The sequence below is a fragment of the Sylvia atricapilla genome, chromosome 1, assembly GCF_009819655.1.
Source record: "Sylvia atricapilla isolate bSylAtr1 chromosome 1, bSylAtr1.pri, whole genome shotgun sequence".
In the NCBI taxonomy this organism is placed as follows: Eukaryota; Metazoa; Chordata; class Aves; order Passeriformes; family Sylviidae; genus Sylvia; species Sylvia atricapilla.
In genome coordinates, this window is record NC_089140.1 from 25727588 (window position 1) to 25751910 (window position 24323).

A 24323-nucleotide genomic window follows, 5' to 3' on the forward strand; every position below is an offset into this window, starting at 1 on the left:
CTTGTGTCTAAGCGTTTTCATGAAAACAAATATTGTACCAATGTGAAAATTTAGTTCTTAAAGTGAGCCTAATCTTTAGGAGTTCTTTTATGTGAATGCATTTCACAGAGATATATGATTATCTGTTCAAATTCTTGATTTCGAGATTTGACCACAGTAAAGTTTTCTTTCTGTGTTTAAACTGAAAGCAATGATAGTCTGCTTAGGAGTATGTTTACCTGTTTTTTTTTTTTCATTGGATGAAAGCTGAAAGTTGATGACATGTATTTTATATGCAGCTGTCTGTGCATTTTCTATATAGGAGGAAATACAATCAGTTCAGCATGACTGGATTACTATAAATAGTTCTAGAAAATACTTTCATTTCCTCTCCACATTTATTTTTGTCATATGCCTTACTGACTGTAACACATGATATAACCAAAAGTGGAGTGTTATGTTTTTATTTTTAAAATGCAACATTAAAACACTGAGTGATGTCTGTATTTGAGAAACAGAACTGTAAAATAGAGCCTACCTTAGGAAAATATTTTGGGTATGTTTTGCTCTTTTGTTTTAGGGAGGTAAGGAATTTAATAATTGCAGATAACAGTGATGAAAGCAAGAATGCAATCTATTTTTGTGCTAAAACCATAAAAAGTTATTTTGGGAACTAAGCAGTAGATTTCTGCATTAATAGGAAAAAAAAAAGATTTCAGTCCTCATTTTTGTCCTTCTAGTGGAAGCTAAGTAGGTAGAAATTATTTTACAGTAGTTCTAACTTAATATTCTTTTTTTTGGGTGAAAAGTGGAAGCTTTAAATAGTGTGGTTATGCTTTCTATGTATCATCATCTGCTAAACTAGTGTGATTTTCTCTCTTCTAACTAGGTATGAAAATGATGCATTTTATTAGTCAGATAAGCACAGGCTGCAGTAACACACCATGCATAACATGTCTGAAAGGAAAAGCACCTTCCAAAAGTACTCGTTCTATTATGAGCAAACCTCACAGAGCCTGCTCTCCCATGGCTTTACTGCTCACTAGCCTTAGACCTTACCTCCTTCAGTCCCATCCCTTTTCTCACAAATCTCTCCTTTCATGGTTTGGCAAGGAATGGCATTTCCAGGACTAGCTGGTCTGCTGGTCCACCCCTAGATAAACCTAATGCAGCACTTGGCTCTGGCTCTGATGGATAGCAGCTGACTCCAGAGGCTGCTCACAGCCCTCTAACCCTTGGTTGAGCTGATCTGGCTTAGTTAGCAGCTCTGGTTTAGGAACCTGGTTGAAGCTTAATTGGCACAGGCCAGTGATCACAAAAGTTATTAATGGATATCAAAGGGAAACACATAGGCCATCTAACCAAAAAGCCTTCTAAAAAAAAAAAAATTTTAGTTGTGTACTGCTTGGTTTTATTAAGAGTAGTCAAGTCTATAATTGTGTCTGTGTTTCTAAGAAAGTAACTTTCAGGAGAGCTGCGAAAAGGTTATTTTTCTGGAAAACATTAGCAGTGATTGTTCCCAGGGACTTGATTCTCGGTGTTCTACATGGCAAGTAAGTTTTCCATCATTTGTGCTTGTGCCAGGGGAAGATGACAAGCCATCTAGCCATAAAAAAGCTGCATGTTAAGGGGTGTGCCTTCCTGTTGTGAAGCTTGCTGCAATCCTGAAATTCAGAGTAGATGAGAATGTGTGCAAGACATTGAGAACAATGGAACAAGAGGGTAGGCACTGAAATAAATATGCTGGAATGTAGATTGATCAGGTTGACTTTCTGCTGAAGTAAAGCTGGGAACTTTGCTGTCACTAAAACACGTTATTAGGTGAGTTCAAAGCCTGTCACAAGTGAGCTTACTACTTGAGTAGAAACAATATAGTAGACCTGATTGAGAGCAACCATATTCCAGAGGCTGATCTATGAGTATGATGAACCAATGATGTTTCATGAATACATCTTTCCATAAAAAACAAACCAAACACAAAACCAAACCAAAACAAAAACAACAACAAAACCCCCACAAAACTAAGAAAAACCCCAAACCCACGCACCCAAAACAAAGACAAAACAAAGCAAAAAAACCCACCACACACAGGAAATCTAAAAAAAAAAAAAAAAAAAAAAAAGTTTGCTTTTGTAAATATTTATGCTACCTAGATACCTGAATGGTTTGATAGCTCAAATGGAGTCCTTTCAACAGGAGGAAAGGCAAGTATACAAGATAAACATTTTTTAAAAATCTCAAAACTAAACCAAAAAGAATGGTTTTTAAAAAATCCTGTAAATTATGAGGAGGATGTCACTGCATTGTTCCCGAGAACAGAAGTTCCCACCTAGGACTGTAGTGAAGGTGTTTGAGAATGGATGGATGAAGTGCAATACATAGAAGAAAGAAGTCATAACTGCAGAGGTATTGTTTCATAGCTTCATAGCCATCAAACTTTAAAGCTAAGTGTTATCTAAAGAAAGTAGATCCCATAGTTCATGGGCATTGTTGGAGAAAATACTGACATGATGCCTTTAAATATAAAGATGCATTTTTCCACAGTTAATTTAGTACTGCATCTCGCAGTGAATTCAGGTTGGGGGAAGTTGGAAAACTTACTCCAGTGCTAGCATGAAAAATGTCTGGTTATCAGATGACTCAGGTGAAGTTAGAATGCTTTTTAAGTCTACAAAAAAACCCCATTAGTCTCCAAAAAGAGCAGTCATCATCTCTAGTCCTACTCCATGACTCCGCAGACTCATCTTTTTTCTACCTCTTCCCTGTTGAACAAGATAGCTTTCACTAAGGCTTGCAAAGTCTCAATATGATTAAATGGTTTTTAGAATGTGAAACAATTTCGTATACTTGACACATTGAGATAAGCTGGTTAGTATTTTCAATACACAGTACCTTCAAATTTATTTTTAGTAAAATGTAAGTATTTAAAAATTTCCAAGTGGTGAACAAAGCAGTTGTCACCCTGAATTTTTACAGTGGCAAGTTTTAGCTTGTACAAACTGACTGGTAAGAAGACCTTCCTTTCAGTTTCTGTTCATAAGAGTGACTTGTGAGAATGAAACAGTGTAGTTAGTAGAACTGGTTTGATATTGAAATAGTTAATCCATATACTTTGTCTATATTGCTGTATTTCTTTTACTGTGTGTACTGTGCTAAATTTGCGAGGACTTAGAAAATAATAGAATAGAATAGTTGAGTAAGGGCAGACCAGATGCCGGACAATTGCCCATTTCCTGAAATCTTTGTACAGGATTTGGAAGCAGAGCAATTCAAGGAAATGCTCAGTAAAAAATGAGGGAGCTGCAATAATTCATGAGATGGATTGTGTTGAGTAGGTGTAGAAGGTTGAGTGTAGGTCTAGCATTGACAGTTTCTGTTGGCTCTGCTGACTGAAGCTTAATTTTAGTGTCAGCTGAGAAAAGGTTGATTGACTTGTCTTTCCCTTTGGTTTTGCACTTCAGTTGATTTGGACAATGGTGATAGTATGGTGTTTGGCATCTTTCAAGAATGTAAGAAAGTCTCTTGGGCATTCTGGGTCTCTACACTCTCATGTGTTATGGAGCTGGATTGCACATTATAGGTCTCTAATAATTACAGATAGTCTTTCATCCCATTTCATTTCTCGAAATGTTCCATTTCACCCTGTCTGAGTACAAAATGAACTCCCATTCTGTTTTCTATTGCACAGCGGGTAAGTAGAAGACATCTGTATCTATAGAGTAAAATAATTGGGGTTTTTTAAGTGTTCAGCAACTTGCAGAGCAAGAAAGTGACACTTTGCTGTTTGGCACATGCTGCCACACTGGTGTCTCGGAACCCACTCTTAGCCATCATGCTGGTTTTGCCTGCTGGTGCATCTCAGGTGAGGATGTCCTTATAACTGGAAGGCAAATGGAGTTGTGTTGGTATCCTAGAGGGTGTAGTTCTGGGTGGAGCTATTCTAGGTGGAGCAGTTTCCCTTCTGTGTATACAGTCCACCAGAGGGAGATGAACACCAGAGTTTGCAGGAAGAGGAGCGGTTTGTGCCAGCAGAGGTTTGCTTAGGCCAGCCTTTTGCACCTAGAGAATACAACCTTGTGTCAACACCTTTGTGTGTCAGAATCAAGACTGAAGTGGTGGGTGGTTTCTTGTACTCCTGAGTGGAGATCAAGGCCATCACTGTATTTTTAACTTTCTGCTGCTATACCACTGTCTTAGTAAAACCTTGTAGGAAAAGCTATGGTAGTGATATTCCTATGGGTTTTCTTAAACTTTTCTGCCTGGCTAGCCTTTGGACTTTGCAATTGATTTAACTTTAGGTATATCCTCAGTTTGGATATACCTCAGTGGTCTGTATGTGTGAGTTCAGACAAATTCCTGGTTCATTTTGCCTGAATTTGATAGGCTGTCTGGACTTGGGACTTTTGTACTTTTTAACATGCAACAGTGTTGAGCTATGCCTGAGCTGCTGAGCGAGCTGAGAGGAAAGGTCTGGTTGCCTTGATGTGAGTGACACGGTAATGGAGCTTCATTGTCTGGGCTGGAGCTGCCACGACTCCTGCCAGTGCACAAGGATTGGCACAGGAGTTTGTTTGTCAGCACGGAGCTATATCAGCACATCCTCAGTCTCAAGGGCAAGTGTGTTACTCATTCCTGTCTGGAAACTGATTGATTTAAAAGACTCTTGAGATGAGGTGGTTCTTTAGGTTCAAGAGCCAAATGGAAGTGAAAAAAAATATTTTTGAGTAGTGTCTGCTGCAGATATTGTACTGTAATTTTCTTTACAGTGTCAGTCCAGTAAAATGTAACACAGAGAGGCTGTATTTCAACTAAGATCATATGTCTTAAGTCCTTTGAGCATGTTCATGAAAAGGAAGTCTTATTAAATGTCTTTTTGGGCATTGATCTTGTTCTAAACCTGTTAGCTTAGTAAGTTCTCTTAAATCTCTTATCCATTGGTAAAATTTTCACAAAAATTATAACTTTTAGTCAATCCTTTTTATTGAAATTGGGAGTTTTCCTTAAAGTTTAGGATCTAATTCAAACAATTTTAAGAGTTCATCTTTCTTAAGTGGTGCATGTCATGACAAACTTCCTTTCTTCAGTTATGTGTTCCATCTTTAGAATCTGAAAGCCGAGTTGTGCTTTTTGAGCGGTTTTTAAATTATTTTATTGCACCTTATAATTAATCAAATGACTAGAACACAGAATTTAAGTTTTAGAATTTACCATTTCTTCCTATACATTAATAAACAGAAGGAATGGAAAAAAACTACCTAGATGTAGACTCCAGCTCATTATAGATCTCTGTTTTTAATGGCAGATCCTGCTCATTATCCAGGCACACCACAGTGTCTTGAACCGCAGAGTATCTATGTGTCTTTCCCCATTTTTATTCATTTACCTGGAATCTTCTAGTTTTATATTAACAGTGTCAACAGTTCTGGCCCAGTCTTTGTCCAGAAAAGGACAGAAATTAACATCTGATGATGTACAGACTTCTCAGTGAAATAAATTGTTGATTTTTCTTTGAGGATATGTTCAGCACTTCCTTAAAAAAAAAAAAAAGAAAAGAAAAAAATCACAGGTTTTTATAGCTGAATATACTGGATATGGAGACTGCCTTGACTGAGAGAATTGGAAAAGACTGGGCTTCTCCTGCTGTATGATTCTGATACCAGGGTACACCTATGTTCAATTTAGACAGATGTGACCATGGTGTTCAAAATAGGAATATTTTGCCATAGATGCCATGTCATGTTCTCTAACATTTATTTTACACTGTTAACATTAAGACAAAGTAATTTCCATTTTATCTTGGTCTAAAGATGTTTAATATTAATAACTAACAGGAAAAGATCCTGTTTAACATGATTGTGTTTTACATAGCACAGCAAAATTAGCCAGGTTGGCAGGGTTTGATGAAGAAGTCTTATGAGAAGTTTTCCATTAACTGGAAAGTCCTATGGATACCAACTTTAAGGGTAAAATAATTAGGTTGTATACAACATGTTGTAAATAGTTGTCAGGTGTATTTACATTTGATTTTTGCCATAGCATTTCTGGTCAGCTGCTGACCTTAGGAGAACCACTAAAATTGCAGATGTGGAGTATTTTGAAAGACTTATTTGGGGTTTGAATTTTTTTCTTAGTTTGCCCAAGAAATATGTTCTTTAACAAATAGCATGGATCTGCTCTAGTTTTATCTGTAATTGTGAAACTTGGGTGTGCTAAATATCTTGATTCTTTACTATTTATTTGATATCAAGGACCACATTTATTAGTTTGGAAGGTATTGGGGAATCCAGGCTCTCACCATTGTATCTCTCTTAGACTTATATCCCAATTAGTGAGTTTTATGTTTGGGTGTTTTTTTTTTTAAATTATAAATTTATATGGTAAACCACATTAGTTTTTATATCTTGTGATAAGTACATTTAGCTAGCAAAGATCCTCATCCTAGATCTTTCTCTTTCGCTTTTGTGTTCAGCTGCTCCTGAATAACACACTAAAAATAAACTAACTTTACTGAGGTTGTCTGTTGACATTTACATGCAATGAGTCACTGTAGTGTGTTGCTATATGATTAGGATCTATTTTGGCTTTTAATCATACATCCATGTGGTATACTCTTGAAAACAAGTAATTGAATGTTGAAAATTCTGATTTCTTTTATAGCAATTTAATGAAGTCCAAATCTCTGTAAAATACTAAACTCAGTATCTGTCTGTTGTCTGAAGATATCAGGAGTCATCTACAGTGCATTTTTATTGCAGTAGGAGTTCAACGCTTATATTAGCAATAACACAGATAGCTTAAGTGACCCAATACAGACTCTGTAGTAGCCTAAATAGGAATTTTCACTGTTGTGTGGTAATAAGGGATGCTTTAGGTACTTTATGAGAATAGGGCATCTCGAATCTAGACTTCAGCTAATTAACTACAAATGAAGCAAATGAGACACCTGTCATAAGATGTGTCAGGTTAAATCAGTGAGGAGGTAGAGATTTCAGAAGTTGTAGTAGGTGCAAAATTCTGTCCTGGCATGGGTTAAGGCAAATATGAACCCTGGTTTCTTACTAAGGAACATATTTTAAGCAGCTGCAAAATTCTTGGTAGGAAACCAGAAGTTTTTCTTCCGTAAAAAAATCATACCAACTGAAATGTCCAGAGTCGTTAATTTATGATTCACTTTGCCAATTTATGGATGCTTAAGTAATGATGTTTTTCCTGCAGTATCTTTTCTTGGGTGTTTTTTTTCCCTCTGTGTGTGTGTGTATGTGGGTTTTGTTTGTTTCTGTTGTTTTTGGTTTGGTTTTTAAATCTTTCTTTAGTGTTGCAGTGAGGTATCACCAAACTGGGTAAAGATTAGTACATTCTTGTCCTTCAGAACTGTTTTTCTTCCTATGCTGGTTAACTGTGAAGATTTCAAGCAGTTACATAGAACAGTTTAGAACAAGGCCAATACTGCCTCATGGTAAGTCTTGCAAAATTAAGGATATATGTGTATATATATATATACACACACACATTATATATGTATGTATGTATATATATGTAGGAAGGCCCTAATTAAAACTACCTGCTTGCTTACACCATGCTTCAGTGGTGTACAGCATATTTCAAGGTAATCAAACATAGTGCAGGTATAGCATTTATGTACACTTCCCTGTCTGCATGCAGGAGGGTCATCCCCATCTCAACTGTAAGAGCTGCTGCTCTGTGGTACTAGTGGAGTGATTGAATTGTTTTTTTAATTTTCTACTTTTAAAATTCACTGCATTAAATCACATTTGTGCACATTTCTTAATCATGTATTTGTGCTTCTCAGCTTTGTTTAGTATCACAAAAGTGGAGTAGATTCTTAAATGTCAATGAATATGTATGTACTGATACACTTGTTATATGCATGTTAGTATATATTTGTTTACAGTGACAGTAGGGACGTTTTGAAGACTGTAAAATAAATATTTTAGGATTTTTTTAAACTGAAAAATACTGTCTCACTTATCTAGTTAGTTGATTGCAACTTCCTGCTAAATGGCAGATTGTTTCCAAATCTGTTTTTACCAAAAAGTTCTTTTAACACAACAAAAATAATTTAGTCCTTAAAACTGAAAAAAGCAGATTTTTTTCCTAGCTATTTGACATATATAGAATGTAGAGTTTTAATATAACAATGTAAAGATTTAGGCTTTGATCTAGCCTAACATATGAAATGTCAGCATTCACAAAGCTCTGATCAGAGTGCAGGGGACTAGGTGCATGGCAGATAGCATTTCTCACTTGTCACTGCTCACCAACCTAAAGAAACCATGCAGATATGGAGACTGTAATTTTAATCTTGTGCAGACATGCCTTTAAAAACTGTACCAGTTTGTCAAGAATGAAATTTCACTTCAAGAAATACATGTACATTAGACGTCTCTAGCTACTTTCAAGCAGTGTTCAAGTACCAAATGAAGGAAACTGCAGAACGGAAGAAAAATCACCTCCACTTTACTGGGTAAACAATGTTCTCATAGAGCATTGCTCAAGTCATAAATCTTTGTATTTACCAAACTTTCTTGTAGTAGAAATAGATGTCCAGCTGATAAGAGTTTGTTTTTTATAGCTCCATTTATGGCCCTATCACTATCCACAGGACTTGGAATGTAATAAATGACTCCCAGAAGTAGATCAACTAAATTACAGTTTAATGCAATATTGCTGGTTATAGTGGAGGAGTGATTACACCGTGCCTGAGCACTCCTGGCTAGTCATCAGAGGAAGGGACATTGGATTATTTTTTGTGCATCTAGTTTTGAAGTCCCTGCTGAAGCAAAATGCTTTTTTTTTTTTTAGGTGGGAGGGGGATGAGGGTTTGCACAGGGACTAAAACTAAAGCTTGAAAAGAAACATTCCATTACAGGGAAATACAAGGCAATAAACTGGCGTAATTCCTCCTTTAGACATGAACATGTTGAAGGCCAAAGCAAGACATTTTTCACTTTAGGAATGAAATAAAATTAGTTGTACATGGCCTTCAGAAAATTGCAGCTGCAGTTACTTAATCTTCTTTTTCATCCCATGCCTTTAGTCTTTGTAATAAAATTTCACCTCTGATTTAAACAATATCATTGCACAGTAGTAATTCCTGTTTGGTAGTAACTTTATTTTGTCAGGTAGCCAACTTTACGATGAAGTCATTATGGAAAGTGTCCCTGTGCCAATATTTGTCATCTGACAAGTTAAGAATTGCACAAATCAAGAAAAATACTAAAGATTTTGGAGGCTTTTTCTTTTCTAAAAATAAAATTTGTGTGATTGTTGCCAAATGGCAGCCTGGCATACATGTTCCAGAGAGCAGAATTATGGGAATTGCCTTGAAAATCCTAAAGAATTTTTTAATAATTTTTTTCCCCACACATGACTAATTATTACTAATTTTCCTGCAAGTCATAGTCACAGTATTTTCTAGTGCAAATAGGCATAACTTTTTGCTTTGAAAGGAGATGCACATCAGTAGGGTCTCTTCTGCTGGCTCTTCCTTAGGGTTGATGACCAGCAGAAGTAGGGAAAATGTGCTGGTGTCACATACCCTTACTGCAATAATATGCAGGAGTCTATTTGAGGTTTTGACCAGATGGTGTCAGTTATGGAAATACCTCAAGAAATACAGAAGTTAAAGCCTGATTACACTGTGCTAACTGTTTATCCATACACATTGTATTAACAGCTGTAATTAATGACAACAGCCTTTTTTAAAATAGGAATGTCCAAGATGTGACTGTACTTTCTTTTCTGTGCTTAAAAATTATCTTTGCCTTATGCTATGGATTCTTTGCTTAAATGTCTTTGAACTTTAAATTGCAGAAATTTAATTGAATTTGCCTAGTGTTTCAAAAGCAGAATAGTCTTTGAATTTTTAGTTCAGATTTCTGTTGCTAAACAGCATATGAGAACATACATATTATATTGAAAGCTTCTGTATTCTTTCTCTGCTTCTCAAAGGAAATGTTGTAACTCTGAAGTAATTTGATCTTAGTAATTGGTATAGAGTTTGTCTTTCAGAATTTTTTTATTTTATTCATATATGTTTTGTTTTATGTACTTTGTATGCCTGTTTGGTAAAATGCCTTTAGGCAGAACAACTTTTATAGGCAGAGGTAATACATCCTACTAAACATGAGTATCATTAGACAAACTAGACTATTCTGGTACTTATCTGACAATATACTGGGAATATTAAGAAGGCACCTTGGCTATTTCCTCCTTTACTCTTTCCTAATCACCATTTTACATTTAACACAATCTACTATTTGGGTTCTCCAGCAAGTTAGGCTCCTTATTTTTGTGAGATAAATAGAAATAATTGTTATTATCCTGAAGATGGGTCCATTGTAGTACTGGCTCCAAAGCAAAACGTGCCCTTACGCTGGCAAGTTGAGCTTATTTAAAGTGCCAGCCCAATTTAACTTTTCTTGCACTCACAGTAAATGCAGCACTTGTATTTCTGTGTTGCTTCCAGGCCAATTATTTGCATACGTTTAAAAAGCAATCAGATCTGGTCTGTTAGGTCAAGATAATATGAACATAAATGCACATTCTTACAAATAAGCTGCCCTAAAATATAAAGTGGAAAAACAAATGTAGTGTGAAATGCTAGGGAAAATGCAGGCAAGGCATAATTAGCAAAGGACAGTAGAAATGCTGTTTTGTTAGGACTTGAATAGTAACAGTCAATTAAGTTCTCACAACAGGAAACAGCAAAGCATTTAACAAAGAAACATCATCTCTCTCTCTACAGCATAAACTCTCTACAAAGAATCACAAAACTGAGGCAATTAATAGATCAAAGGTCGTAAGTTAAAGAACCAGAGGGGACTGACTTTGTATTTATTTGCAAAGAAATCTACCTCTCTATATTTCAATAATTAATAGACCTAATTTTTTATATAGAATATCAATGATGATATTTTATATAAAACAAGCACATATGCAAAGCATGGCTGAGGATGTATTTTGTGGTAAATAATATGTTGGATGTAACTGTAGGCTTGATAACTGAGGCATAGCCAGCATTACTCAAACTAAGTGTAAAAAACTCAGATTATCAGTTCAAAGTTAGCTAGTAAGGATATGATTAATGTTTCTTCCCTTCCTTTTCCTCAGTACCAGAATAATGGAAGTGATCTAAGATGGATAAACAGAGAGGCACAGCAGCATTGTGTTAGATGAAAAGAGAAAGTAGATATAAGCAAATCAAGAGCTCAAACTCCTGTAATAACATTGAAACTTATACTGAAAAATTTAGCATTTCTACTTAAATACCTTGAATTGCCCCCAGAAAGCTTTGGTGACCATGTGAATGCACCAGGCTCCAGTTCAGGTCCTTGCACTGAATTTCTTGTATTACATCATGTGGATGTCTGTAATAAGCTGATTTTCAGTATATAAACAGTAGAAGCTTTCTCCTCCTATAGTAGGATCTTGCATACGAAAGGTAATTACTTCTCTTAGGACCAGAATCAAGCCCCGTGAGAGGATGCAAGGATATTTCAAGGGTAACACAATTAAGGGAAGAAATAACATTATCTGGAAATGTTCTGTTATCTGGAATTTCTGGCTTACTTCTCTGAAGCTTTTCCAAACATCACGTGTCAGGGCAGTTGAGAAAGGTATAATTTTTCATTTGGTTCCCCAGAGCATGCAGGGATCTGCTTAGCAATTTTTTGAATTGGGGTTATTTTGAGATGCCAAATAGATATCCAGTAGATTTTTTAATAGCTGTGGTAAGTTGGCTTTGATGCCATGGGTTTTGATTGTGCTGCTTTTACTCTCTTGTTTACTTAGTATTTTGAATGCCTTGTTGCAAAGCATATGTAACCTGGTATCTCTCCCCTGCTTATTTGGAAAAAAACCCTCAATTCCTTCCCTCTACTCTCTTCTCACCCACCAAAAAAAAAAAAAAAAAAAAAAAAAGAAAAACCGGGGAGGGAAGGAAGGAAAATATTTAACCTCATTTGAAACAGAGAGAAGAAGGCTAATGTAAATCAATTCCAGAAACAGTGGATAAGGAGGGAACAGGGAGAGGGGGAACACAACTTGACTCTGCTTTGCCTCTTTTACCCACAGAGGAATGTTGCCAACAGGAATATGGACTTGTTGGAAAACAAATAAAGTGATCCTACTCAGAGCACAAAAAAAGTAAAATAAATCTGTCTGAGTAGGTGTTTTTTTGTTCAATGGTTTTTATATTTGCTTCTGGGTCAGTGCAGCAACACAGTGTTCATTTGACACAGCAATGCAGTCCAGCAGTCATACACAGAGGGTAATGTGCTTGATGTGGTGCTACTGCAGCCCAATACGTGCATACAGATGTTGTCCAACAGTTAATGTTTAACTTCACTGCTTTGCCTTTGGTTTGCATGTTTCCGAGTGTTTGTTCTTCTACAGTGTTCTAAGACGTTTGTCCACTGTAGGAGTACTTTAAATGTAATAAAGAGAAGCAGTGGCAATATCTTGGAAATTGTGAATGCCCCAAAACACTTGGTAATAAAAGGCTGAAAAGCACTGGTATCTTGAGACACTATAGAGTCAAAGGCAAATGAAAGTTAGGGTGTACACAATGTGACATTTTGTACTAAATTGCAGACTGCAATTTGGAAAAGTAATTTGGATTCCATTGGACATGAATAAAGTGTTTGGATTTTTTTTTAAATTTCCCTACTTTCAGCAGAGCTCTAATAGTTGGGGTTTTTGTTTTTGTTTTCTTACTCTGCCATGGCAGCTTTAAAATGCCAATAGATTCTACTGCAGGGAATTTTAAAGAAACACTCTACCTGTGGATAATTTCAAAACCAGAGGAAAAATTTTAAAGCAAACCTTCATATATGCCCCTGGAGATAACCATCACAAATATTTAATATAGAATAGCTGACTTCAACTGCCAAAGATATGGTGCTTCTTGATTGGTATGTTTGCATATTAAAACTTAGGCAATAAACAGTACTGCATTCTGTGTGATAAGTGATGAAATTTTAGAGCTCAGTGAATTGCTGATTTTTAGCTGATCTGCAATAAATGTCCATCAGTGTTCACACACCCCCGCCCTGAGGCACAGTCTAGGACTGGCTTGAAGGGCCATTCTTATAAGAGCCTTCTGTTTAAAAGAAACCAGGAGAGTTAATTTATGTTTAATAGGAGAATAATCTCATGGGGCTTTGCCCAAGAGGCTTCCACTTAAGGTGCAGATAGGACTGACAAGTTCATTTAACATATCGCTGCCACTGCAAGGGGCTGGCTGCTTCTCTCCTGCACCTGACTCAGTCTAGCCATTTGCCTGATTTCTTGGTGACTTGATTCATTTTGCTAAGCTGGTGAAAAACAAGTCACCCACCCACACATGTGCTTTGGGGTTTCCTGCCTGCTTAATAATCTGAACTGTCTCACTGAAGTGTCAAATGAACAGCACAGGCAGTTTGAAGGACCAGCTCCCTTAGTGAAATGTGGCATAGCTGTCTTAAAACTACAGGCTACAAATGACTGCATGGTACATAATTTATAAGAAACTGAATTATGTTACTTCAGGTATATACTCTGTAAAACCAGCTGGAGATACTATTCAGACATCATATGCGTTGAGTTGCAGTAAAAACACCAAGATTTTCTACTGCTGTTGAACAAATATTTGAGCAAAGATGGAAAGTACTAATGAGAGCGCAAAAGAGAAATGGCATAACTGGAAAAATGCATAGAAGGGATCAGTTAAGAGCAAAAGAAGACAGAAGGCATTGAATGAAAGGGTGGCTTTTTTTTGGTCATACTAAAAATAGCCATCAAAGACAAATATTATCATCAAGAGAAGACAAATATTATCATCAAGCCTGTTTAGGCTGTATCTCGTAATCCAAAGGAACATGGTCTTCCCAAATGTTGATTCCCGTTGGCCTGACCTTTTTTATGTGACCAAGCAGAAATATTGTACATTCTTCTGCTGTACCATAAATATAGAAGCATTTTTAAAAAGCATTTAGCCTTTTCAAATATGTCAGCCAAATTTGCACTACCTCATTTGACTAGGGAGACTTAAAACATAAATTGATCACTGAGCAAATGTTTTATTAGTTCAATGGGAGCTTGCAGGCAGTACTTTGCTGATTCTATGGACTAGTTACTTCACTTCTCTGATCTTTAAAACATATGTGTGGTAAGACCAGCCCTTGCCAGTTCTGTGAAATGCTGCAGATTTTGTGACAAATACAAATGAAAGTGTGCAGAAGCCACTTGGCCACCAATCTAATGCTTGAGAAGGGAGGTGACTGTGCAAACCAGGTGATGAGTGTCTGTGAAATTTGGAAGTGAAAACCTGTCCAGGATGGTGACTCACATAACACAGATGAAGTCTTCACATGCAAGCTGTCTTGCAAAGGCACTATGCTTTTGCTTTCCTCTGCTTCCCTGGTATGTCAGTGAGTACAGCCTCTCAGCCTTGTTTTCCAGCTCTTTAGTTTGCCACTTGCAGGGCATATTTCTAGACTTACTCACCTATTCAGAACAAATGTGTGTAAATACTGTGTGGAAAAAAACCACCCAACTCTATCATCTTACCATTAAGCAATGTGGAAAATGTTCCATTGCAATAAGAAGAAACTGGTGATCCTTTGTTACGTATATCCACTCATTGATAATATTAGTGTTATACTACTGAAGCTTATCTAGTGCCTCTTGAAATTACCTCTCTCTTTCCGTTGTCCACACTGAAAAAGGCTTTTTTGTAAGAAGTTTGTAATGGAAAACCATGTTGTAGCCTTTGAATCTGGTGGGATTATACTCTTTCAAATATCAGTATCAGTGCTGCCACTTTCAAATTAATGGAAGTGTAGATGACTGAGAACAAAGGGCTCATGTGATTTCAGAGGTTTTAATCCTGGATTATTCAGTCAGAACTAGACCTTAAAATATAGTAATACCAAGTCGGAGGAAAATGCTTGGAATTTTACTGCATTTCATAGTAAATGATAATGTATCTAACTTTTAAAAAATGTTTATCTAGATTTACTTCTTAACTAAGGTTATGATAGTATCCAGTTGATTCTATTAATACCAGGGTATTTTATCAAAATGGAATTTGGATCCAGATATTTCTATTTACCTCTGGAAATACTGTTTGCCTCTTGAGATACTGCTAAGACTGTATTTCTGATCTTATTTTTGATTCAGACTTTGCAGGTTCTGCCTTGCACTTTGTCACAAAATCCCTGTCAATCCTGAATAGTTGAGATTTCAAAGCAGGTATTTTATCTCCTTGTGCTGCCCAGTACAACCTTTCAGACTTGCTAAATGCCTAACAATGACTGCTGTATGTGGAGAATGCATTTTGATGTTTCTGAAGGTATATTGACTGAGATTAGTTTTTATTTTGCACATCTAAATGTCTATGTTTGCTTCCTTTTAAGCAACTATTATGAAGAATATATATTTGACAATGTTGCTTCAAAAGGGTTTTGAGGTTTCACTGATTTTTTACTTTAGTTTACAAGCTCCCAACTAGCTTTCTTTTGAGCTCTTAAAGAATGTCACCTGATCTATCTTACTAACATTGCTGCAGTAGCAAGTCTTCCATATGAAGAGTTTTTCATTAAAAATTTGTAATGGTTTACTCCCCCACAGTCTTTTTCCTGGTGAATTAATGTGAGTCTTTTTCATGCCCACACAAGGTCTAGGCCCTTACTTGATTGAAAAAAGGGATTCAAAACAGGGGAACAGCCAGCAAATAAGTAACTTTGTCTCTGTAAAATTACTGGAGGGCTTGGAGGAGGCAAAGATCCTAGAACTTTTTCAAGTAGGCATTATTAAGAGATGTAATGCAGTAAGAAATTATTAAGAAACTTAAAAAAATATATAGGCTCAATATATTCCCTCCTTACACCCCTCTGTTTCCTTGGATGTTAGTTGTTCTTAAAAATGGACACACATAAAAGTTACTGAGAGTAGGAACTACCCAGCTGTTTCTGAGAGGGCTAGAATTATTGTAGCCCTGACTCCTAGGAACTTTTCTTACAATTTATTGCAAAATCTGGCTGAAAGTTTTTCTTTAGTCAGCCCATTAATTCTTGTCAGCACCATTGCCTTGTTCATGAGGTCTGTGAAGATGTAATAATATTTCAGACTTCTATCCTTGTATCGTTTGTTGGTTGCTCTTCTTAGAAGACCACCCTGAAAGAGGGGCTGTTGTGTATTGAACCTGGTTTGGTTCACTTTTCTCATTCTTAATCTGGCCTGTAAATTGCAGGAAACTGAGAGAAGTTCTAAATACTATCTCTTAACTGGGCTAGTGTTTAAAGAAGTGCATATAACTACAAACACCTGAATTCCAGAAACATTTTCATGTTGGAATAAGGACTGGGCAGCACCAGTGCATCACATCCATTGACCTGGATTTGATGGGTGCAGTAAAAAATTGCAGACTTTTCCTTGTTATTTTGTGGGTCTTTCAGACAGCCTGTGACTTCTCTGTTCTTAAGTAGCAAAATTGAAAGCTGGAAGCACGGCAAAAATCAAATGTAGATTCAAGCTGTGAACTTTTGCTCCTAGAAGTATGAATTTTCAATACTTATGCTGTCTTATATGCAATCTTACCAAAGGTAACATAACCTGGTCAGGTACTAAGGAGTAATCTACAAAATGAAACAAATCGTTTTGCTTCAAGAAGCTGGAAAGTTGTGCTGAATTCAACTGCCTCGAAGACTTGAAAAAAAGGAAACAAAACAAACCCAAAAGCCAAACAGCTTGGAAGCAACACAATAACTTTGTGAGAGGAACCAGGCCTTGTCTCAAGAAAAACAAAACAAAACCAAATAAACAAAACAAGCAAACCCACAAACAATCAAAAAAGCCCCAAACAAATCGTTCTGTACTGTGAAGTATAAGGTTTTGAAAGTGAAAGTAGTATTCCCATTAAAATCAGTAGCTATAATTTGCAGATAAAAAAATTACTTGGTCTCGTCTTTAAGGGTGCCTTTTTTTTGTTTGTTTGTTTACAGAACCAACTTAAAAAAAACCCTGTAAAAATAATTTACAAATCTGTTAAGCATTTCATATAGAGTGTCTTGACTTGTAAAGTCAAATCTATGAGGTTCTTAAAATGCTGAGATATTTTTAAAGATATACTCAAAAGTTATTCAGTCTTGTTAGATAGTTACTCTGAGTTACTACTTTCAGACTTCATTAAAAAAATCCAACAAATGTGTAAAATTTACTTGCAATCATTCTAAAAATGTTGCAGTGATATGTGTAGCATAAAACACTCATTACCTTAAAGCTCTCATTAGTTTGCAACACAAAATCAAATCTTTTCCAGCTTCTAGAAGTAGAATGAATAGATAGACTAAGTTTTGGGGTTTTATTCTTTTTATATGCTAAAAATTGTAATATAGTGAAGCCTTGAGTATTTTCTGGTGTGTCCTTAGCCTGGTGTTTCTAATCTGGCTCAAGTACAATATGGATAAAGGCAAAATAAATGAAATAGTCATAGGAAAGCAATGGACAATATTTTAAAGAAAAATTCTTAAAGCAACTCAGATTTTTTTCCATTACTGGGAAATGAGTGAATTTAAACAATTTGAAGGAGTTGGTTCTCATTTTTGCAACAGTCAGTCAACATTAGCTTGAGGAAAACTACCAAATATTTTCATTTTAATAAAATGGGAGCTCTTTTTAGCTACATCAAATTTATTTCTGGCCAGGACATCAAATAACTTTAATGCGGCCAAGTAACTAAACTCCTAAAAATCTGACTAAACATTCACTATCCCTGAAGTATAAAATTTAACTCAAGTGCAAAATGTTTCCTGGCCTTACCACCAAGAAAGTGTTATTAGGAAATTGTAGAAAACATATGTAATGGTTTTGGTTCTGATATTTTCAATGGAGTGGTTTCAATACAGAAGAAAAAAAATCTATTTCAGCATATGTGTAAATATGTTTTGGGTGTCTTATTGGTTTTTTTGTTATCAACACTTATATTTTGTTGTGGTTACCTAAGAAATGAGGTGACACATACCGAGGTTGTGCATCATAAGTTATACTAAACATGGCTTTTATTCAAAAGACATATTGCAACTTCATTTGCTGCACCTTCACTGGAATAAGATTGGTTTATTTCATATTTTGTAGAGAATATATATTCTTGGAGAGGAAGTGATCAGGAGTTGATGGATACTTTGTCTTGATGAAAGAAATTACAATTTTTTATAATTGTGGTAATGTGTATCAAACATAATCATTGTTGTTGTTGTTATTATTGTTACTATTATTTCTATTCCTTATCCTATCACTGAATATGATATTTTACAGCATGAGCAGCATGAGTAGTGATCAATCAGTGAGCAGTAACTTGGGTTGTTGGGGGCTTTTTGAAGTTAAGCATTGCAATTTCTATTTAATACATCTGCAGACTTGCTGTAGATGGTCATTAAAAGCATCTCCAGGAAGCCGTTTGCTGTGTGCATGCCTGGGGGAGGGGTTGGCTTTAGTTTTGGTTTTTTATTCTTAGACGAACATTGATGTAGAAATCAAAAGCTCTAAGTAAAAAGAAAACACTTGTTTCCAGAATAGTGAAGACTTTTTTTTTTTTTTTTTTCCCCTCCAGTCTTTTAAAATTTGGAAGTAGTGTGGTTTGTTTTTATTGTGAAAACTCTCAGGAAGAACAATTCAGAGTCGGTGCCATTCTTCCCAGCTGAATGGCGCCTGGTTTGTGAAATGGAGCAGCTGCGGTAGTTTTAGCTTGGCTCACAAAACCATTTGCTTTTTAATCAAGAACTTCAGATTCTGTGGTGGTTGTTCATGATGGAGATGGCCAGCTCTCTCTGCCCTGAGAGACAGCTGTAGTATAATTGAGACAGACTATGTGAAGCAAATATAAATGCTGGATGGATGTCTTAAAAGCAGCATATTCACTAAACTGTAACTGAATTTTTAGAAGGAGGAGAAGCTTTTATACAGGCCAGAATTTACTACACGATGAAACATTTTATGTGTAGTGATATTCTTGCATATGTTGCATAAACCGGGGTTTAAATCTTCAGCATTAGCATTCAAGTTATACACTACAGTAATCCAAGTTTTGGTGAAGTGTGTATATAACTGCATAATGAGAAATGCCACAATTTTCCAAAAACATCATTGCAAATGTAGTTGAGGTCTTTTTCTTAAATTTGTCTAGGACGTGGTTTTTTTGTCAGAATGCAGCTATGCATATGACGCATTCATACAGATGCTTATTATAATAAGAAATAAAGACGCTTGTATTTTATCAACTGGAATGGGAGGCCACTGGAGGCACAGAAAGGAGTCATTAATCTTAGGTGGCAGTTACACATTTAGAAAAACTTGTTCAAGCAGGTAAATATTGTGAAAATAAGTGTTCCATCTTGTATAATGTAAAACCTCAGACAGACTGTTTTAAGAGGGATTTTTCTAAACAGCAGTTTGATTAAGTCAAAAATATCTTGTTTAGCATCACATATCTAAAAGTGCTGTCCATATGTTAAAAAAAAAGTTTTAACATTTTGTAGTAATTTTATAGTCACAGTTAATAACTGTTTTGAACTTGGAGCGGGTAGTTGTATGTTTCATGCTGAATTACACACTTTTCATTTACATGAGAAGTTTGTTATGGATTTATTATACATATCAGAATGTTTCACTTTCTTCAGACAGGCTATTTCATTTCCTTGCTGCTTTTAAAATAAAGCTTAGCTTAACTTTTAAAAAAGACCCTATTCCCAAGTAATATGAAAATGAGAGGCCTTGAGGCAGAATATGATGTTACTCCTAGATGTTCTCCTTTGTTTTCAAACACTTTGTCCTATTTTATGTTTCCAGTGTGTGCAGTCTCAGACCTCTTTGATGCTGACTAATTGGGGGGGGTGGGAAGACAATGTAAAAGGGTTAATCCGTTACACTGGTATTAATGAGTCAGCTGGATCCCTGCCATTCTCTCATTTCTGGTTCACTTAGCACCGATTAGCACAAATGACACTTAGTTTTGTGGGAAGCAAGCTATAAGGATTGTAGGTAATGCAGACCCTCAGAGAAGAACAGCCTGGTCTCAGGTTAGTACAGGTAGATAAATCCATGCCATGTGGGCTGAGATCAGAAATAATCCTGTTTTCCTACTGGACCCCTGAGAACACTGGAGAGCAGTGGTAAGGATGTTTTAAGCTCACATGTGATAGATCAAAAGGTGGTCAGGTTTTCTGAACACCATTCTCTGGTGTGCTGCTGGGGATTTGAGCTTTGGATATACTCACCTGACACCCAAGCATTAGAACTGAGATGGTGAAAGAAAGTAATTACAGGCATGTCTTTGCAACTGAGAGCCCCTTTCTTAAATGCCAGAACTCTTGTGACAAAGTTTTGAAAAGGTTTGATTGACTATTTATACAGTGGTAATGTTTACGTGGTCTGTCCTGAGCTTTTAATTTGGCATTCTGGGACAGTAATGATACACTAATTCAAAGATGTATTGTATTTTCATTACTTTTCATTATAACAGCATCTATAAATTGATTATAGAAGCAGGTAGGGAAAAGGATATTATCCTTCAGGATACACTTGTAGTCCAGTTACTTTTTACAATGTTTTTTATTAATTTAGAAACAAATTCCAGCAAGGCAAACTCAGAATACTTCTCTTAGACCTTCTTTCAACAGGTGCCAGAGCTTTTTCTTCCTTCCGAAATCTCTGCAGTTGCTGGAGTGATCTTAGGGGCATGCTCACATCCCATATCTGAAACTTCGTATTGTAGCAGAGCTTTGCTTCTGATGGCAACCTTTCAGAACAGCTGCCTAGGTCTAGTGTACCCTTTATGTTGGAGGATGGTGTAGAAATCATAGATTAGGTTGTTTATAGGAGTGTTTGACTTCAAATGTCTTCATCTGAGAGCAATTTTTCCAATTTACTCACTGGATGGAAAGATGCTTCCCTGCATACAAAGCAGGTGTTTAACGTAGGTGCCTCCTGGGCACGCACCTTTTGGAAAAGCCTGTTAGCAATACCTTTGTGGGGAACCTGATCTCCTAAATTAGAGATCTACATTGCAGCTATTCCCCTTTCACAGTAAGTTATCCCCAAAACATTCTCCACATTTGTACGCTACACCTGCATTTTGACAAACAACAGACAGTCTTTTAACTTCCAAGTTGCTTAGAAAGTTTGAGACTGGTTGTTTTTCAGGCCTTTGTTCCTATTTAATCCCTTTGGGGCAGAACAGTAATGCAAAGGAGTTTTTTCTAACTATGAAGTTTTAAAGGTATGAAGTGTGGGATATCTCAAAGGCAAAAATCCTGTATACTGTCTTCTCCCATTTCTGATCTTACTCATTTAAGAGTTTTTTGGCCAGTAGTGGTTTTGCAAGTGAGGATAATCTAGATTTTATCAGCTCACCACCACCCAAAAGCGAAGGTGCTACTTTCCTCCACTTCTGTGAATCTTACTTTGCTCCAGCTCTGGTGTTTGCTGAACTTTGTCAATTGGCTCAATTTCACAGAAGAAGATGGGTTAATAAGCTGAAAGTTCATGTTTTTTGTCAGAATCAGTGCAAGGGAAGTGCACTCCTTTGAGTGAGGGGAACAGAAATTCCCTTTCTTAGCAGTGGTGAGTGATTAGATGAGCTCTCGTGGTCTCGCTCAACACCACCTTTATTCAGGCACAATTAAACGTGACTGATCATATTGCATGCAAAAATAGTTGCTCTGTTGAGAAAATCACTCTGTCTTAGGCTAGCTCTGTATGTAGCTGGGCTGATCTTTTGTCACCCTGAAGGAGGGCCATTCCCCTTGTCCTGCTTCAGACTCTACTCTTTTGCTGTTTAATTTTCCTGCATTTTTGTGAACTTTTTTCTAGGTTAGTGGTATGCTGTTCTAGTAAGGTGAATTGGTTTGAAGGGCTTCAGTGATGGAGCAGGTATGCCAAGAGGGAAGACAGAAATGGGAGGTATGAATGGAAATGCATCCTTGGTCATTGGTGCTCCTCAGTTGGCTCTGAGCATATCGTCTCCAGATACATGATAGGGAGCCGGGTCTAGAACCAGGACTAAGGTTCCAGCAAATTCAACCAGCAAATTCAACCAGAAGCTATGGTTCTTGTGGTTTAGAGAGAGGAATGGACACACTAAGGAACCAGATTACCTGCAGAATGGATGAGGGGAACAGCAGGAGCAAACAGCTCAGAGTGGAGAGGAAAGACAGATCACAAGTTTTGAAAGCATCTGGCATCCATATACATTTTCTGCCCTGCTGCAATGTTTGTGTGTGTAAAACTCCAGGCACTAAATCTGTTGTCCTCACCTTAAAGGAGGCATGAAGGAGATAGGAAAGCAGATATGAAATCAGTTGTCTTCCAGACAGGAGCTGTGTCTTTGGGGAAGAAAAGGGTGCCATGTTGTTTATAGCCCTGGATTTTTTTTTTCCTTCTAGTTTTTTCTACATATCAGGCTGCATGATGATTGTGGGCAAATTACAGTGTGATCTGAATATAGGAATGTTCCTGAGTAGAGCACACATAAAGCCATAACTGCATAATGGAAACTTAATTCTCTCTTGTTTTGCGAAAAATCATTAATGTACCATAGCGGCTGCCTGTCAGATACAGGAGCACAGGTCTTTGTGACCTAGAATTTCATGTGCCAATTTGCAGCCAGTTGAATCAGTGTGTGGTAACATAGCCCTTTGTGCATAGGATGGGTTGGTTCATTGGCTTGTTTTGTAGGGCGACATCAGGGTGACATTGTTGGTCTGTGGTTTTCTCTAACTACTGAGTTCAAGCAGGAGATAATAAGGAGCATGTCTAGGAATGGGAAAGAACATCAGTGTGACTGTTTCAGGTCTCATCTTCACAAAATTCCTTGTGTTCAGGGTTCAGGTCGGTGCATCTTAAACAGAATTTGCAAAAATTGTATGACCATACCTACATTTTAATACCTGCAAGGAATTAAAATATTTGGATGGATTCTTTGCATTGACCAAGCCAGATTTTAGATTTTTGATAAAATTACTGGATCCATGGTATTTTTTCGAGCCAGTCTATGGAAATCCCAGAAGACCTGTCATCCGCACTAATGCTGTCTGCATCCACAGAGGACTCCTTCAACACAGCAGTGCAGCACTGTATAGCAGGTGCTTACTTGTCTGATTTCCTCAGGCTGATGGAATGAAAATGAATGCAACCTTCTCATGAGGAAAAAGCAAAAGACAGAAAGTTGCACTGTTGAACCCTTAGGAAGAAAAGAAGGAAAACTAGGAATATGCATGAATAGTGAGTTTCCTAGAGCCTACTGGTAATAACAAAAATGAGCATTTCCTAGTGTAATAACTTGTTTGGTTGGGGTTTTTGTCTACGTTTAAGAACTTCATGTTTTTGATGCGTGAGGTCTAGCACACCTTTGAAACTTTCCATGATGATTTGTCTCATGTCTGGAGAGAAGAGTACATTTAGATCTGAAATATTACCTCTTGCTTTTCCATGATGGAGAGCAAGCCCGACTGTACAATAGGGTATGGCTCTGCAGAACAGCTTAACTGTCTGGAGGAAGGGTCACCGTGCTTCTTGCTCATGGAAGCAGGATCTTTCCATCACCTGTGTGCCAGCTCTGCCAGCTCATTTGGCATCTCTGAGTTAGCTCACAAAACTAGCAGAAAACTAACCCAGCAACATAGGCAGTATGTATTTATCTTCTTGTTAGCCAGTTCAGTGAGCTCAGGTGGCTCACAAGCACTTGGGAGAATTTGGGAGCCAGCACAAAGGAAAGAGCAGGAGCACCCATGCTGAGAGGAGAGGCAGGACTGCTCCTTTTGGCAGCACCGAGTTGTTAGCCTGACTCAGCCATGTTGTGAAAGCTCACCCTTAGGTAATAATGTTCTCACTACAGTTTGACTGACAGTTCTTCAAATAGTAGCCAGAAGGGAGTTACCAGCTGTACGCAGTTTGTTTTTGTAGGGTGGCCTTGTCTGTTTTCAGTGTGCTGTGTTTTGAAACAGATACTTATTCTATTCTAATCGTGTTATTGCATGAAAAAGTTCTGCAGAAAAATTTTATGTGCAGGGCGGACCTGTCTGGGAACTTGATGTTGAGCAAGTGGATAAGGAGCCACAGAACCTGGAAAGCTTTGTACTTGAGTTTCTGGCCTGTTGCATTTGGAGGGACTCAGAAACCCTTGTGCTTCTAAGTCTGTTATGGAGTGTTACAAGCTTGAAAGCTGGAGCCAAAGTGTGGACCTTCATCTCTGAACACTGTGAAGTTTTAATCAGAAGATCTGGTAGCTCGTGTTAATGTAGTTTACACATCACCATGGGTCTTAAGTACCCCTAAGCCTGGAGTTC

The 24323-nt window shown here is 37.0% G+C and overlaps 2 protein-coding genes across 6 annotated transcripts in view; both read left to right on the forward strand.

Annotated features, from left to right (window-relative positions):
• C1GALT1 (core 1 synthase, glycoprotein-N-acetylgalactosamine 3-beta-galactosyltransferase 1) overlaps positions 1-24323 on the forward strand; it is a 238479-nt gene that overhangs the window by 135317 nt on the left and 78839 nt on the right. The window lies entirely within an intron of this gene.
• The window catches only part of UMAD1 (UBAP1-MVB12-associated (UMA) domain containing 1), a 78322-nt gene that overhangs the window by 23387 nt on the left and 30612 nt on the right, over positions 1-24323 (forward strand). For 2 of the 5 annotated variants that reach the window (XM_066317967.1, XM_066317976.1), the window contains exon 3: positions 7349-7435. The exons of the other annotated variants lie outside the window; for them this stretch is intronic. In XM_066317967.1, the coding sequence (XP_066174064.1) occupies positions 7349-7435 (87 nt within the window). The remainder of the gene's footprint in view (positions 1-7348; positions 7436-24323) is intronic. 5 annotated transcript variants of the gene reach the window in all.